At 39.5% G+C, this 15,643-nt stretch overlaps 1 protein-coding gene across 3 annotated transcripts in view; it reads right to left on the bottom strand.

Annotated features, from left to right (window-relative positions):
• Positions 1-530: 530 nt before the first annotated feature.
• Positions 531-15,643, bottom strand: part of LOC100561300 (trifunctional purine biosynthetic protein adenosine-3) — a 52,827-nt gene continuing 37,714 nt past the window's right edge. For all 3 annotated transcript variants that reach the window (XM_003219005.3, XM_008107560.3, XM_062975068.1), the window contains 11 exons: positions 14,060-14,154; positions 12,934-13,043; positions 11,622-11,820; positions 10,076-10,327; positions 8,355-8,507; positions 7,592-7,795; positions 5,084-5,212; positions 4,094-4,224; positions 3,164-3,305; positions 2,057-2,172; positions 531-1,004 (listed from right to left, as the gene is read on the bottom strand). In XM_003219005.3, coding sequence (XP_003219053.2) covers positions 810-1,004; positions 2,057-2,172; positions 3,164-3,305; positions 4,094-4,224; positions 5,084-5,212; positions 7,592-7,795; positions 8,355-8,507; positions 10,076-10,327; positions 11,622-11,820; positions 12,934-13,043; positions 14,060-14,154 — 1,726 coding nt within the window. In that variant the 3' untranslated portion in view covers positions 531-809. The remainder of the gene's footprint in view (positions 1,005-2,056; positions 2,173-3,163; positions 3,306-4,093; positions 4,225-5,083; positions 5,213-7,591; positions 7,796-8,354; positions 8,508-10,075; positions 10,328-11,621; positions 11,821-12,933; positions 13,044-14,059; positions 14,155-15,643) is intronic.

The following is a 15,643-nucleotide window of genomic DNA, read 5'->3' on the forward strand; positions in this document are numbered from 1 at the left end:
ATTCTATGTAATGTTACTATATGAACATAATGTTGTTAATAAACTTCTGGTTGTAAGGTAAACTCTTTTATCCATTCTATTCACCTCTACCTTCTACCTTTTATTTCTCGGTGATTGGGTTTTTTTTGGGGGGGGGCACCAAAATCCTGTTTCGCTTACACTTGAAAATTTCCTTGGGCCGGCCCTGGAGATCAATATCTCATTTAGTGATTATCTAAGCATAGCTCTGGTATTCAATGATACAGCTGTGTATTTCTTTCAAGCATTTGATAGGGAATTAGCTTAAGAACACTGGATTAGATTCTAAATTATTTTGGTATTTAAAAAGAAAAAGATTGCTGTGAGATGCTGTTAAAATGCTTAATTACACTAATGCTTTTAATCTGTGATCGCTTTCCTAGCCATGCAGCTTGTTTGTGAGGGCACGAAGTATTAGACCTGATTTAAAACACCATGCGGTCAGAAACTATGAAACAGAATCACATGACATGTACAGCAATAATACGTTGGTAAGCTTTTTGGGCACCGTAAAAGTTTCAGACATTTTAATGCAACATAGGAACTATCATGATGATGTGGGTGATGTTGATTGGATCACACAAATGACTTGCTGTGCCCGTTCAAGTCCCATTTGTATAGAGCAATTTTCCCCCCTTCCCAGTTCAGCTGTTTCATGTGAGGTAAGTAAGATACAGTTTACTGGAAACTTGCTGCTCTATGTTATGATGCAAAAACATTATAGCTACAGATACTTCTTGTTGCAGATTCCATTCATAGTTGTTTCTGTCTTCTTGACACTGGCACTTCAGTTAATGTTTTTCCACATCCCAGATGAGCTTTCCGTTTGCTCCTAATTTCACGGCTCCACTGGCCACCAGCTGCATAGCGGCAGGGAAGGCTCGATGTTCTGCCTGTTTCACTCTTTCTGACAAAGTCTCCTCTGTGTCTCCAGCCTTCACTGGAACTGGTTCTTGGAAAATGATGGCTCCAGCATCAACTTCCTCCTACAAAGGAAAGTTCAAAAACGTTGGCAAGATGGAGGCACAGCAAAGACTGAGAGCAACATCACATGACATTTGTATGGTTTCATAATTTCTTCTCACGTACTCATAAAACTTAATCCACAAGAGTATGAGATATATTGAGACTGAATAGCCTAATTTCAAAATAGAAAATATTAAACGGAATCACCTGATATGAAAGCCAAGCAATTTAGCTGGCTGCAGATTCCCAGGAAAGTTTACCTTTCTATGAAAACCAGACAAAACAATACATTTCAGAGCAATATACTGTTTTTACACTGCCAAGGAAGTGAAGTGCTCCAAATGACTCTGTAGCATTACATTTTCCAAGTTTAACTTAAAAAACAAGTGAACAAATTTGGCAGATGCAACAGTCATTTTTTCCTGCCACTGTGTCCTTCTATCCTGACGGTTCTCAACCTGTGGGTCCCCAGGTGTTTTGGCTTACAACTCCCAAAAATCCCAGCCAGTTTACCAGCTGTTAGACATCTGGGGACCCAAAGGTTGAGAACCACTGTTCTATGGGCTTCATTTACTACCAAAAACAAAAAGCCAGGATAAAGAACTCAGAAATTGATAGTACTCATTTTCTGGTTTTGGAAAATTGATGTTTTTTTAAATATTCAATGGTGTATGGAGAACTTCAACTCTTTAGAAAGATTAATTGCCTATCAAATGTATTTATGGCCCAAAAAAGGCTGGGTTGGAGGGAGTGCATGGAAGAAATCAGAGGATGTAAAGAACAATCCTGGGGACTGTATTTTGTGTTTTTTTCTGACATAAAGCATCCTTTCATCTTGAGTCTTTGGATTATAGCTAGCAGGAGCTGCAGTCCAGCAATACATCTGACATACATCTTCCAGGGTGGTGAGATGTGATTGCTTTCAGATGACACTGAAGTGGGCATCAGGAACAGTGAATCACTGGCCAGCTTAGAGTGATCTGAGTAGGCTGTCTTCTCTACATGTATTGGTGGCTAACTGTCCATCACTCTAAACAAGGTTATTATTAACAAAGCTATAGAAAAAACATACAGCAACAAAGTGGACAGTACACCCAGTGATTTGGACGCCAGCTTCCAGCACCAGCCTGTGAGCATGGGCTCCTTTAAATGAAGGCAGCAAAGAAGGATGGATGTTCAATATTTTTCCTGGGAAGGAGGAACAACAAATGGCATTGCTTAGTTATCATATTATCCCTTATTTACCATTTTGAAAACAATAACAGACATCAAAACAGACACTGGAGCCAGACTAACTCACAGTTAAAACAGATTCAATGAAATCAATAAAACTTAATCATGATTAAATCGGAACCCAACCCATAATATGCAAAACTGGATGAGGAGAGCTTTAGGAGAATTCAGGGGCTTTGGGAACTGCAAAAGAGGCCCACTGGTTGTTTGAAGTCCACAGTTTCCCCACCCATGATTTCAGGCATGTGAGAGCTGAATACAGGCTGTGCTGCTCTGGTGCTAATGCAGCATATCACCAATTTATTGCTTATGTGTTTACATCCCAGCCCATTCCTCCATTGTGAAGAAAGACAAGCCAAGAAGGAATACACCTACAGAGCTAGGAGACATGTTACACTTCCCTTGTGCTTGGTTACTGTAACACAATATTCATATCCAACTATCCAGTCCCATCAGATCCAACTTCACTTTCCAAAACACTGGAGGCTGGTAAAATTACCTAGCCAGATAGACAAGAGAGACAGTGCACAGAGTTATGGATGGCTTTAATATCTCTGAGAATAAAAACACTGGGATTTCAGAATACATCACTTCTGTTAGGTTGCCAGAAATTGTAATGGAGAATAAGTGGTGAGGGCAGGAAAAGAGAGGGACAATTACCTTGTTTCCCTCTTAAAGCAATACATCCCAAAATAATTTAATTCTAATCATTTATTTTTGTGATATACAATGGTAAAAAAAATTATAACTGATGGGCCTGAATAAATCAGAGCATGGAAGGTATTGTTTTGATTGCTGCTTTATATAAATAACCTTGCAGAGTTCAACAAAAACCCTCATCCAGTTTTCCCCAGTGACTCCACAACCAAATCACTCCATGTCTTAAACTCAATGTTAATTACATGGATATTTCTAGATTGTGTATATCATATTCAGATGCCCTTACCATCCCATTTTCTGACGAAAGGACCAGATAAGATCCGCATAAATCCTGCGAGGCAGATCAGTTCAACTGAGAACTCTTCAAGGACTTTATCAACAGCACTGTCAAACTCCGTACGACTACTAAACTGTTTATGGTCAATTACCTAATACACCAGAAGCAGGAGACAAGACTGGTATGACTATAGGATTCATTCAGTTCAGACTTCCCCAAATTGGTGCCTCTCCCCGCAGTTGTGATGGACTACAGGTTCCATCATCCCCAAAAAGCAGGCCCATTGGTTTAGAACTAGTGGTCTGATTCTGTTTTCTGCCTGATCTGCCCTTCTGTGTGTTGCCAAAGACTCTAAAGGTGAAGCAATGGTAGTGTAATTAATTAAGGAATCAGGCCAAATCAAGGTTTACAACCTTGCTTTTACTCAGTTTTTTATTTTGGTTTACTGGCTGATCTCCAATTCCAATTTAGACATCATACCCAATCATAATTAAGATTCCAAAACCATAGCTTGACATGATGTCTTTTCTGAGATCAGCTAAAGAATGCAATTAACAAATCATGCCAAAAATCAATACACAAAATAAGAGACATGTTTAGAATTGTGCATTTCCTGCTTACAGTATAAATATGAGTAATAATAATAGCAATAATTTTATTTTCGTATCCCGCCCCATTTCTCCGAGGGGATTTGGGCCAGCTTACATGGGGACCAAGCCCAGCAAAATACAATAAAATACAACAACATAAAATACATTCCAATTACAACAAATTAATACATCAGAATGATAAAATCACAACATCACACAATAAAAGCCTAGTCAGTCAAGGGCGACACAATGGCAATTCAATTCAATCTGAGTCGATGACTTAGCCCTGTATAACTGCTTATTTATTTCATTTACTAGTGATTTTGTACTTTGCTGAACATGTACTTACCTTTGTAGGAATACCAGCTCTTTCTGCTCTTTTTAGCCCTTCTACACCAGCTTTGTTAGAAACAACAAGGACTAATTGTGCATAGCTAGTTGGCTTAATTGCACTGGCTATGAGAGCTTCCAGATTTGTACCTAAATAATAAAATTTGCAAGCATTAGCAACATGTTCTAAATGTTTAATCAAGCTCTTCAACATTTTTTCTTCAGTTCCACTTCACAGAATGGGTTCTTTTTTATTTTTCTGTACATCTCAAAAACCCAGCAATTATTTCCTCCACCTTCATACTGTATTATTTTAAACAAATATCTCTATATGAATGTGTTGCAATTTGCATTGAGTACTACAAATGCCAAAGCAGATACTACAAACAATTGTCAAAAACCTTGTGCTGTTAAAAGAAATTTGATATGGTATCTTACCTGCCCCCCCCCCCAAAAAAAAACAACAACAACCCTTTGACTTATAAAACGGTAGTTAGAAAAGAGGCTGCTTCTGGATTTTTCAGCTGGAAAGACAATACATTTTGTATTATGTTTTTAGGCAGAACTGACTGGTCAGTAGGCTATTTCTGAAATTGATGCAATTGTAATAAAGAAGAGTTTTATCCACTCCTGCTTATTATAATTTATTTATTTTTATTTTTATTTATTACATCACTTCTACCCCGCCCTTCTCACCAATCAGGGGACTCAGGGCGGCTTATAATATAAACATATACATCAAAAAACAGTTTACATCAAATTTAAAAATCCATTAAGATTAAAAATTACAATAAAATTAAGAGCATACATTAAAACCATACATAATTATACATTTAATAATCACAATTAAATGAAAAATATAGAATGAGAAAGTGCCTTCCTGTCTGGTTTGATTAATCTACCTTAAGCCTGCCTGTGAGAAGGCCATATCCAGTGTCCCTCAAATGCCTGAACTTCCTCTCTTGCACTGTTGTTGTTGTTATTGTTATTGACAGTGGAAGAATCTCACCTGTTCCAGAGATAAGGACTGCCACCCTGGTTTTGCTTGGTTGGGCCTTGCTTGGTTGGCTGGGCGAGGACTGCAACCTATTTGCATGTAAGGCTCGAAGCAAGTTGTTGACTTCAACGTAGGCAGACTCTTCAATTGAGAAAAGAAATATTAATTTTGAGAAACTGGACCTCAGAATATATTGCAGAATAAAACTGCAGACATTTATTTATTTATTTACAGTATTTATATTCTGCCCTTCTTACCCCAAAGGGGACTCAGGGCGGATCACAATGCATACATACACGGCAAACATTCAGTACCATTTTGGACATATAAGACAGACAGATAGATAGAGGTATTTTGGCATTTTCCAACTTCGGCGCCCGGAGGTTATGCTTGATTCTGGCCACTGAGGGGTCCTGTTGCTCCATCTGCTATGACGGCAAGCTCTTTATGATTGCAGAATTTCACCCTGTCCTTTGATGGCCGGCATTTTTATGGTTTCGTAAAAAACCTCCCTGCTTAAGCGGTGCCTAATTTCTCTACTCACAGTACAGCTTTTTCGAACTGTTAAGGTGGACAGTGAGCTAGGCTAACGGTTGGGTGCTCAATCTGACTCAGGCTTCGAACTTGCCAACCTTCCGCTGGCGATAAACCAGCTGTGCTACAGTCCAGCCCTATGTGCTTCAAATAATTATCTAAAATTAATAGACAAAATGGATTTGCAAAACTGGAATGAATTAAAGGCTCACTTAGCTTGACTCCCTGATTTACATTAGGAAATTTAAAAATCTGTAAGCAGCTTTCTCCCTTCCAGATGTTTTAGACTACAACACCCATCATCCCTTACCCTTGGCTGTGTTGGCTGAGGCCAAGGAGAGTTTGTAGCCCAAAACATCTGGAAGGTCCCAAAGTGGGGAGCCCTGACTCTTGTTCAGCTGATACTTGATGACTTCCAAGGAATTAGTTCCTGCAACCTTTCTAAGAATCTGCTTCTGTGTCAAACTGATTGTATAATTTTAATGTTTATACTTAATGAATAATCATGTGCTTTAAATGACACTATACAGAATGATAAAAGGGCTCCACGTCCCTTATGAGGAAAGATGACAAAATCTGGTACAATTCAGCTTACAATAGAGGCAAGGAAGGGGAGACATGATAGAGTTATGTAAAATTATCCATAGTCTGAAGAAAGTGTTCCTCTCTTCCTTTTGCAATACTTGGGAGTCTTCCACTGAAGCAGAACACTGCAAAACCCAGGGTAGATAAAATGAACTTCTTCAAAAGGGACATAATAGAATTGTGGAATTTAACCAGACACTGCTTTGGACAGCTAGACAAATTCACAGATCAGGTTTTCACTATCTAACTTGTGAGAGGGGCAAAATGAGGGGGTAGTGTACGTTCAAATAAGGATTCTTTCTGCTCATAAGATTTTCATTTAGTCCCTAAATTTCTAGCTTTGCAAGGAATAAGATACATCAAAAATTCATATATTTGCAGTGTTTGTATTCCTTTGGAATCTTCCCCTTGGGTTTGTATGGCTAAGCTCTATTTTTAAATGCTCATCTGAAGTTTTAAGATACTGCAATATTAGAAACGTGGAGACTGAAGACGAATTTGTGTGAAGGGACAGAATTCTTACCAAGGAAGCACAGTATTCTTATTTAGCCTTCCCTAGAGCTATACCTCTGGCTACCAACGTTGCTAGACCAGCCCATTGTTTGAATTCCTAATCACGATCCCCCAAAGGGGGATTATCTTACTTTCAGCTCTAGAATGGAAAATGAAATGCCGGTGGATAGTAAAAGAGATTTAAAGATGGGCTTAAATCTAACCTTAAATAATGTGGAATAAACACTGAAAACTGGGAAGCCCTAACACTTGAATGTTCTAACTGGAGGTCAGTTGTTACCAACAGTGCTGTGGATTTTGGAGAGACACAAATAGAGAGTGAAAGGGAGGAATGTGCCAAGAGGAAGGTGCGTCAAGCAAACCCTTGCTGGGATCACCTTCCGTCTGGAAATGTATGTCCTCACTAGAAAGACTATCTGGACCCAGAATAGGTCTCTATAGTAGTCACTTATGGACTCAATGCCTTGGAAGACAATCATACTCTGCCACGGGTGATAGCCTATGATGATGGTAATGAAATATTACTTCCAGTATCAGAGGTAGTACAGCCTGGTATACCAAGTGCTAGGGAACATCAGCAGCAGGACATTTCTGTGCTCATACGCTGCTTCTGAGGCTTCCAAAGGCAACTGGCTGACCGCTGGTTGTGACCAGAATGCTGGATGAGATTGGTCTTTAGTTTACTCTAGCAAAGTCTTTCTTATGTTCTTATCCTTTTAAATTATGGGGGAATTCTGATGTCTATATCACATATCCAAAGCTGAAATAATGACGACCCTACTGCCCTTTGGGACATATCTATCAGCTGTATTAGTCAATTAAAGAATTCAGATGTGCACCCACAACCGTGTTAAGCCCCCATCGCAGTAAACAAAGACAAGTAGTGACCTCCTTGACGCTGAACAACCTTCCCAATCATCCATGCCTCTTCGTGTATCTGGATGTCCTTCAGAATATTCCCAGCCTGTTCCTTTGGCACCACCAGGACTGCACCAATCCCACAGTTAAATGTTCGGGCCATTTCCTCTTCTGAAAGGTTTCCCTCTTTTTGAAGCCAGGAAAAGATCTTAGGTATCTTCCAACTCAAGGCATCTGAAAATAGCCAGAATTGTAATGTAAGAACTATCCCATAGTCAAGCAATCAAAAAATGCCCACAAAAGTTCTGTGCTCACATGTCTCAGGTGTATGAAATTTGGAATCCCCTTTTCAAAGCTAGGAAGTATAAGCTCTCAAACAATTTCACATCTAATTATTAGAGTGGACATTGAGGAAAACATAATGAATGATATCCAGAGTCATATGAGTAAGCTTCCACATCTGTAATTGGAACTCCCCCATATTCTTCCTTTCTTTGCACCTGAACTCTGCTCCCAGGGTCCTTTGGCCCTCATGGAGTAATTTGGGAGGCATAAAGAGTTGCAGTGAGTAAAATGCTAGAAGTAGCTAATGTTCTAGAAGAGACACTATGGGATATGAAAATGGTGGTGTTAAAGAAAGTGCATTTTCAAAGCCATATTTAAACTTATTTAAGCATATTTAAATATATCTGTTTTAAGGTAAAATGGTTTAAATAAATAGTAAAACAACAGTGTTAAAGAAAATAGAACAGGAAAAATTACACCTGTGTTACCCAATATCAAAAATTCTTACCTAAAACAACTCCAAAGGATGCTGGAAGGACGCGTGGAATATTTTCCAGCAGCCCTCCACCAGTGATATGGGCATATGCCTTCACGTGACCCGTTCGAAGGACTGGCAAAAGAACCTTGCTATAGATTTTAGTAGGGGTAAGCAGTTGCTCTCCTGTGAACAGAAGTAGCAAAAAAACATTACAAGACAGAAATACCAAGGTGCAAGGAGAGTGAGAAAATGTGCCACTGAAACCCCCTGCATACAACAGGGCGCTATAAAATGAAGATGAAGGGAGGCTGGCTCAGCTTGGGATGTTTTGTGGTTTCCCAATGTCCACAGTCAATGCCTGGGCATTAGCAGGAGGGAAATCCACAAGCAAGTTGGAACCTGGCATAATTGCAGCTCCAGGGTGCAACAGAGGTTGATTCCACCAGCAAACATCCATGTCTAAAATGTGAATACTGGCAGAGCTTGGGAAAACTACTTTGCAACACTTTGATTCATGTAATCCCCTAACGAGAATGGTCACTAGCTGTAACAGCCAAGGAGCTCTGGGAATGATTGTCCAAAAGGGTAACTTTTCTAACATCTTGGACCTCAGGGAAGTTACACAACATTAGGGTCAGACTAGCAGTATACTTACAATGCGGTTTTGCACACGTTAATTTTATGGATTCTCCTTAGCATGTGAAAATAATAATGATAATGATAATAATAATGATAATAATAATAATAATAATAATAATAATAATAATAATAATAATAATTTTATTTCTTACCCGCCCCTCTTTGTGGCTCAAGGTGGGTTACAACATAGTTAAAACACGTAAGTATTGTAAACATTCTATAAAATACACATATTAAAGCTTATTTCTATCAAATACATACTAAAAGACACAGAACAAAGATTAAAACACAAGACATACGTTTAAAATTCACGATTAAAACTGACTGGATAGGCCTGCTGGCAGAGATAGGTCTTCAATTGTGCCTTGAATGAAAAGTCACAGATATGTGTGACACTGCAAATGTATACAACTGGCCCTCCACATCCATGGATTTTGTACCCACAATTCCACCAGCCACATAAAATCCAAAAAGCAAACCTTGTTTTGGCCATTTTATACATGGGACAACATTTTACCACTCTATATAATGGAACCTGAGTATCCATGAATGTTGTTATCTATATGGGTCCTGGAACAAAATCCCAGCAGATACTAAGAGCCCACTGCATTTTGTGTTTACTAGTCCTCTGTGAAAATATACAAATGAAAGAGCTAAACATGCTCTCAGTTTTTATGAAAACCAGACAATGTGAAAAAATTATAGTGACCAGACATTGACCCTTATTTGAAGTAAATCAGGGAAGGATGAAGGTTGTGCCGTGTTCCCTCACTACTTCGTGGTTCACTTTTCGCGGATTCGCTGTTTTGCGGTTTTTCAATAATCTCTAAAAGACTAATATAAATCATAAAAAATTACAATGTACATCCTAAGGAAGGAAGAAAGGAGAAGCCGAAGGGAGAGGAGCCCAAACGGCAACGGGAGAAGGAGGAGACAATTTATCAACACACGATTGGTTGATAAAGAGTTTAAATAGTGCATATCTACTAAAATAATGTATAAATATTAAAATAAATATAGTGCCCCTACTTCGCGGATTTTCGCTTATTGCGGGTGGTCCTTGAACGTAACCCCAGTGATAAGTGAGGGAACACTGTATATACAGAACATACCTAATGTCTGGTTAGGAGAGCCACCCACTGAAGGGGAGGAAAAATCTAAAGATGATTTTTCTACAATCTTTCTCACAAGACTAAATCCATTGCTGTGAACACCAGAGGAAGCAACGCCAAGGATCACATCCCCATCGGCAATTCTGTTTAACTGGGGGAGCATTTCTCCCCGCTCCACGGCACCCACTGCAAAGCCTCCCAGGTCGTACTCTCCAGGTGGATACATGCCCGGCATTTCCGCAGTTTCTCCTCCTACAGGAAGATGGAGAAAGACATGTTGAAGATTAGACTAGTGGCAGTCCTTAATTCCAGGGCTCTTATATACATTCAAATAGATCAAGATGGGCCTGCCATGAAGGTCTTTTGCTCCTTAAGCAAAAGCACTCGTTGCAAGCCATGCAATGAAAATGTATCCCATTCTTCCAATGTTAATGTTCTCCTTCTGCCACTTCACTTATGGAAAATATAACCACCAAGAAGGAATGCAAAATAAATACTATTTTAGGCAGTGAAGAAAGGAAGTTCAAAAGAAGCAGTCAGAATATATTAGCCATACACTGAAGGGAACTTTTGGAACAGGAAATAAACTACCACAAGGAAAAGGTCATTCTCTAAACTTGGAAGATTTTACTGTTTTGGACTGTCACTTCCATGAGCCATGTTAGCAGGTGGAGTCTGGAATTAGTAGTCAAAATGAGTTATTTTTGTCAAGCTTTGAGTTTTCTAAAATATGAAAGAGAATCACACTAGGCACTTCTCACTGGACTACAGCGATTTTTGACTGGAGAGTTGTGTACCTGAATGCTTTTCTTGTCTGAAAAACACTGGCCAGATGGAGGACAATAATAGGAGACACATCCTGGCTGTTGAGACAATTTCAGTTTTACCATTCTTCCCTTTCATTCAGAACTGGTACGAGCTGGAAGCTCTGATAAATTTAGCCTCAACTATAAAGGAACTAGGAGCCCCCAGTGTTGCAGCAGGTTAAACTGCTGAACTTGCTGACCAAAAGGTCAGCGGTTCTAATCCGGGGAGCAGGGTGACCTCCCGCTGTTAGCCCCAGCTTCTGCCAATCTAGCAATTCGAAAACATGCAAATGTAAGTAGAGCAATAGGTGCAGCTCTGGCAGGAAGATAATGACAGTCCATACAGTCATGCTGGCCACATGATCTTGGAGGTGTCTATGGACAACACCGACTCTTCAGCTTAGAAATTGAGATGAGCACCAACCCCCAGAGTCGGACATGACAAAACTTAATGTCGGGGGAAACCTTTATCTTTGTATAAATGAACTATCAAATCCTATGTGGGTTGAGAAGAATAGGATGCAGCACTTTTGATAACACATTTGATGAAGTTTTGTTTTAAAATCTGGTGTGATTCACCACCCCACTGCTAGCAAAGCAGTATACCATGAGACAATCCATGATGAGTTTGGTCTCAACTGATTCTCAGACTCGGATAAGCTGAGATAAAACACATGCTTACTGCCAGTAGCTGGAAGCAGGACAACTTTGTCATGAAAGAGAAGTATGATAATCCTTACCAAGGAGAGCACATCCTGCCAGTTTACACGCTTCGGCTATTCCAGCTATGATGGTTTGAGCCATCCCAACATCCAATTTACCACAGGCAAAATAGTCAAGGAAGAAGAGGGGCTCTGCTCCCTGAGCTAGGATATCATTAACGCACATGGCAACCAAGTCCTGCCCAATCGTGTCGTGCTTGTTGCACAGTTGGGCAATCTGAATGGAACAGAAGAAAAGGAATTTTTAGAACGTGCCATCACTTCCGTACAATACTTGCAAGACTTTGCTTTCAACTACAGTGAAAGGTAATTTGTTGTTGTTATGTGCCTTCAAGTCATTTCTGCCACATGGTGATCCTACAGTGAACCTATCATAGGGTTTTCTGGGATCGAGAATGTGTAAATCCTCTAAGGTCATCCAGTGGATTTTCATGACAGAGTGGGGAATCAAACCTTGGTCTCCAATGTTCAGATCACAACACCAAAGTAGATAGGTTACTTTAATTGCCGGAGATAAGGAGGATTTTTTTCACTGAGCTCTCACTTGTCTTGATGGAACTTGAGAAAGTGACAGGGGTGGTAGACATTTCCACAAATATCCACTGGTAATTAGTTACTGCCTACCAATAGAGGTAGACATAGGACTATTTTACACCACAGAATTATTGTCCATTGTAAATGGCATAGCAAGATTCAATGCAATCCTGGGGCTTGTATTATGGTGAGGCATTAGAGGTGTCTCACTGGAAATGATAAATACTTTATCTTAAATTGAATTTCACGGGATTCCAATAGAAAGAGCTATGGCAATTAAAAGTGGAATCATAGTGCAAAAATTGTATTTTGTGAAAAACCTTTGTTAACTAAGAAATTTATACTTTTGTTGAGTTTTCTGTTGTTTCCCAGTGAATACATCTGGAATATGGTCTTCCACCTGCAGCTGATACCCTGTGGTTAGCTTCTGTGGCAATTCATCTTTTAAATAGGTCACAAGACCCCCTACACTATTTAATATTTAAAGAATTATACATTTAATCAAAAACCAGAGGTCATTTCCAAGTTTGCTTTTTCTCTTTTGGCTTTTTTTTTTTACAACTGTGCCTGACTCATGGAGAGTTCCAAGGCTAAAAGATTTGGACCCGGAATGGCTGAGATTGCCCCACCCTAACTAGACATGATGAACCTGAGACTTTCTATATCCAATACCTCCAAGGTATAATCTTTTCCCATGACCCATGACAGCTCTGATAAGGATCTGTTGTTGAATAAAATGCAAGTTGTCATGTTTAAGCATATTACCGTCAACACCATTTGCCCTCCTTCTCATTACCTTGAGCTTTGTGCCAACACCATCAGTTCCAGATACCAAAATTGGATCTTTATATCCAGCTTCCTTCAAATCAAAGAGGCCAGCAAACCCTCCAAGCTCAGCATTACAGCCTACCAATAAGTGTGGGGTGGGGGGTGGGGGGGAAGATTGAGTCAATAAAAGTTTGTTAACATAATGGAGGTATTTGGGAGTTCCTACAGATGTATTAACCCTTGCAAACAGCAGTTTTGCCCCTTCATCAGTATGTGAAGTAATCTCACACAAAATAGGACATACTAGGCTTGTAAATGATCAAAACTTCCCACTGTGAATCAGTCCTGAAGTGTAAGGAATGCAATGGTGCACATAGCATTTTGTCCACCAACATCTTCCTGGCAATGTGTTATCGAAGGTTTTTATGGCCGGAATCACTAATGAGTTTTCTGGGCTGTATGGTCATGTTCCAGAAGCATTCTGTCTTGCCACAGATGTGGGAGAAACGTCGAGAATACTTCTAGAACATAGAGCCCGGAAAACTCACAGCAACCCATCTTTCTGACAATTTCTACCCTGCAGTATTTGCTACTTGAAGTGGCTGCTTCTCTTGCTATCCCCACTTTAGGCAGTCGTCCTTAAAGGGGTGGTCCATAAATCAGTGCTAAACTGAGAGGCACTGGTTCCCAGCCAGAGTGTTTCCAGGACAGAAAGGAATATTTATAATCAATAGGCACAAATTTGGTACTGGTCACCATTTCAGAGATAATAAAATCTCTGTCTTCCACATTAGCTTAGCCAAGCAGTTTTCAGAGGTGCCTTGAACATATAGGCTTCTTTATGATTTCTTGCTCCAAAGTAACTACTTTCATACATTACACACAGAGTAAGAAATATCTAAGAAATCTCACTGGCTCTTCTGAATGCATCATTTTGAATTAATATAATTGTTGTATGCTATTACAGAATAATAACATCAATATGAATGGTCTAAATTTGATGGAGTATAGCCAGGTGAGTTTATTGCAGCAAAACCAACATAATTCATGACATCTTACAGATGAACACATCTAGTCTGGCACCATCAGATGCATGATCTCAGTTGCTCATGAATGAATCCTACGAGCATTTTAGTTAAAAGGCACAAGCTTACCTGATCTTGATGTTGCTGCTGCTAAAGGCTTAATTTTCTGAACCAAGGTGTTACCAGCTGCAATATCTACACCACTGTCTTTGTAAGTCAGACCACTAAAAAGGCAGAAGAGCCAATTATCAATTTATTTACATATATGATCCAATTGCAGCAGTACTTTTTCAGTGCCAATATAGGTCTGTAAAAAAATAACTTTGATCTTACCTATTCCTAAGATGGATCCCTTTTGGCTGCCCCTGCTTCTGTGCCTTTAACAACCACAATTGAGATATCTGCTTTTTTCAGCAAATTAAGAATATGTTCTGATGGTCTGATTTCAGTGGTCAATAACTCTGTGCTTCTGACCCCTGTGACCTATGGTACTTTAGCTGAAAGCAGTATGCCGACTATCCAAATGTAGAACATGAATCCCCAGACCTGTATTAAAACGATGTGGTGCAGTCTGCTCAGTACAAGGATTTAAAATGCAGTGGGCTCTCCTGTATGCATGAGCATCCAATATGACCACAAATTGTTGCAGTCACATACCTAAAATGGCGGCAATGTGCATGTGATTGCGCTGATGGAGATGGTTATGCATTGTGACAATTTAATAATATGGGCTACAACTATCAGTATTTGTTGTTATCTGCAGAATCCCTTGGAATTGAACCCACACAGATCTGGACGGCCCACTGAAAGCCACTATCTTATATTGAGGCTAATATGTGAATATATAATATTCGCATATTAGCCTCATATAATAGTCCAGTAGGACTTGTTATCAGACAAAACAGTCCCAACCCAAGATTTGAAGTTGAGTTTTTTATTAGCATCTCCTAGCTGTTGGCAAAATTCTAAGAAGCAAACACTTGACATTATAAGAATAAATGAATGTGAATGTAAGGCCAGGATAAGAAAAGTCATGGATGACACCATTCTAAATCCACTACAATCTATGGCATCACAAGGTATTCTCAGTGTTGCAATAATTCACAGTACCTGTTTCCAGCTACATATCAGCTTCACTACATCACTATACACTGATGCCTCGTCTTAACCCATACATGTTTGAACAGACCAGTTCACACCTCACGCAACTGAATATCCAGCTATAAACTCAAATGCACTATGACTGCTTATGTTTCTGACTTCCATGGAAAGAGTTCACTTATATAGAATTGTATCCTATTAATGCAAATAGCATGCTATCTATCATGGGACAGGAAAGATTGCTTCCTTTGCCTCTTCTGCAGCCTCCCTCAGAAAAGCCTGCTTTAGAGAGTTAGGAGTTCCTTGAGAGAACATCTGGGAAGGGGGCTATGGCAAGCAGAGGGGGGAAATGCTGAATCCCACGTAATAGTTGTTGCTAGGGGCCTTGAAGTTGTTTAACCCAAGCCTATCAGGGGTCTTATTCTGAGGCTGGGAAGAGGTTTCCATTACTAAGTGGGGATTTGAACCCCCATCTCCAGAGCTGTAGTTCATTGCTCAAACTATTATGCCACATCAGCTCCCCTACATAGCCAAAACTCCGTATCTCAGAAACACTGTATTTTTTTTTACAAAGTATGAAATATTTTTAATACACGCATTTGAAAATAAATT

The sequence above is a fragment of the Anolis carolinensis genome, chromosome 3 (genome assembly GCF_035594765.1).
Source record: "Anolis carolinensis isolate JA03-04 chromosome 3, rAnoCar3.1.pri, whole genome shotgun sequence".
Taxonomy (NCBI): Eukaryota; Metazoa; Chordata; class Lepidosauria; order Squamata; family Dactyloidae; genus Anolis; species Anolis carolinensis.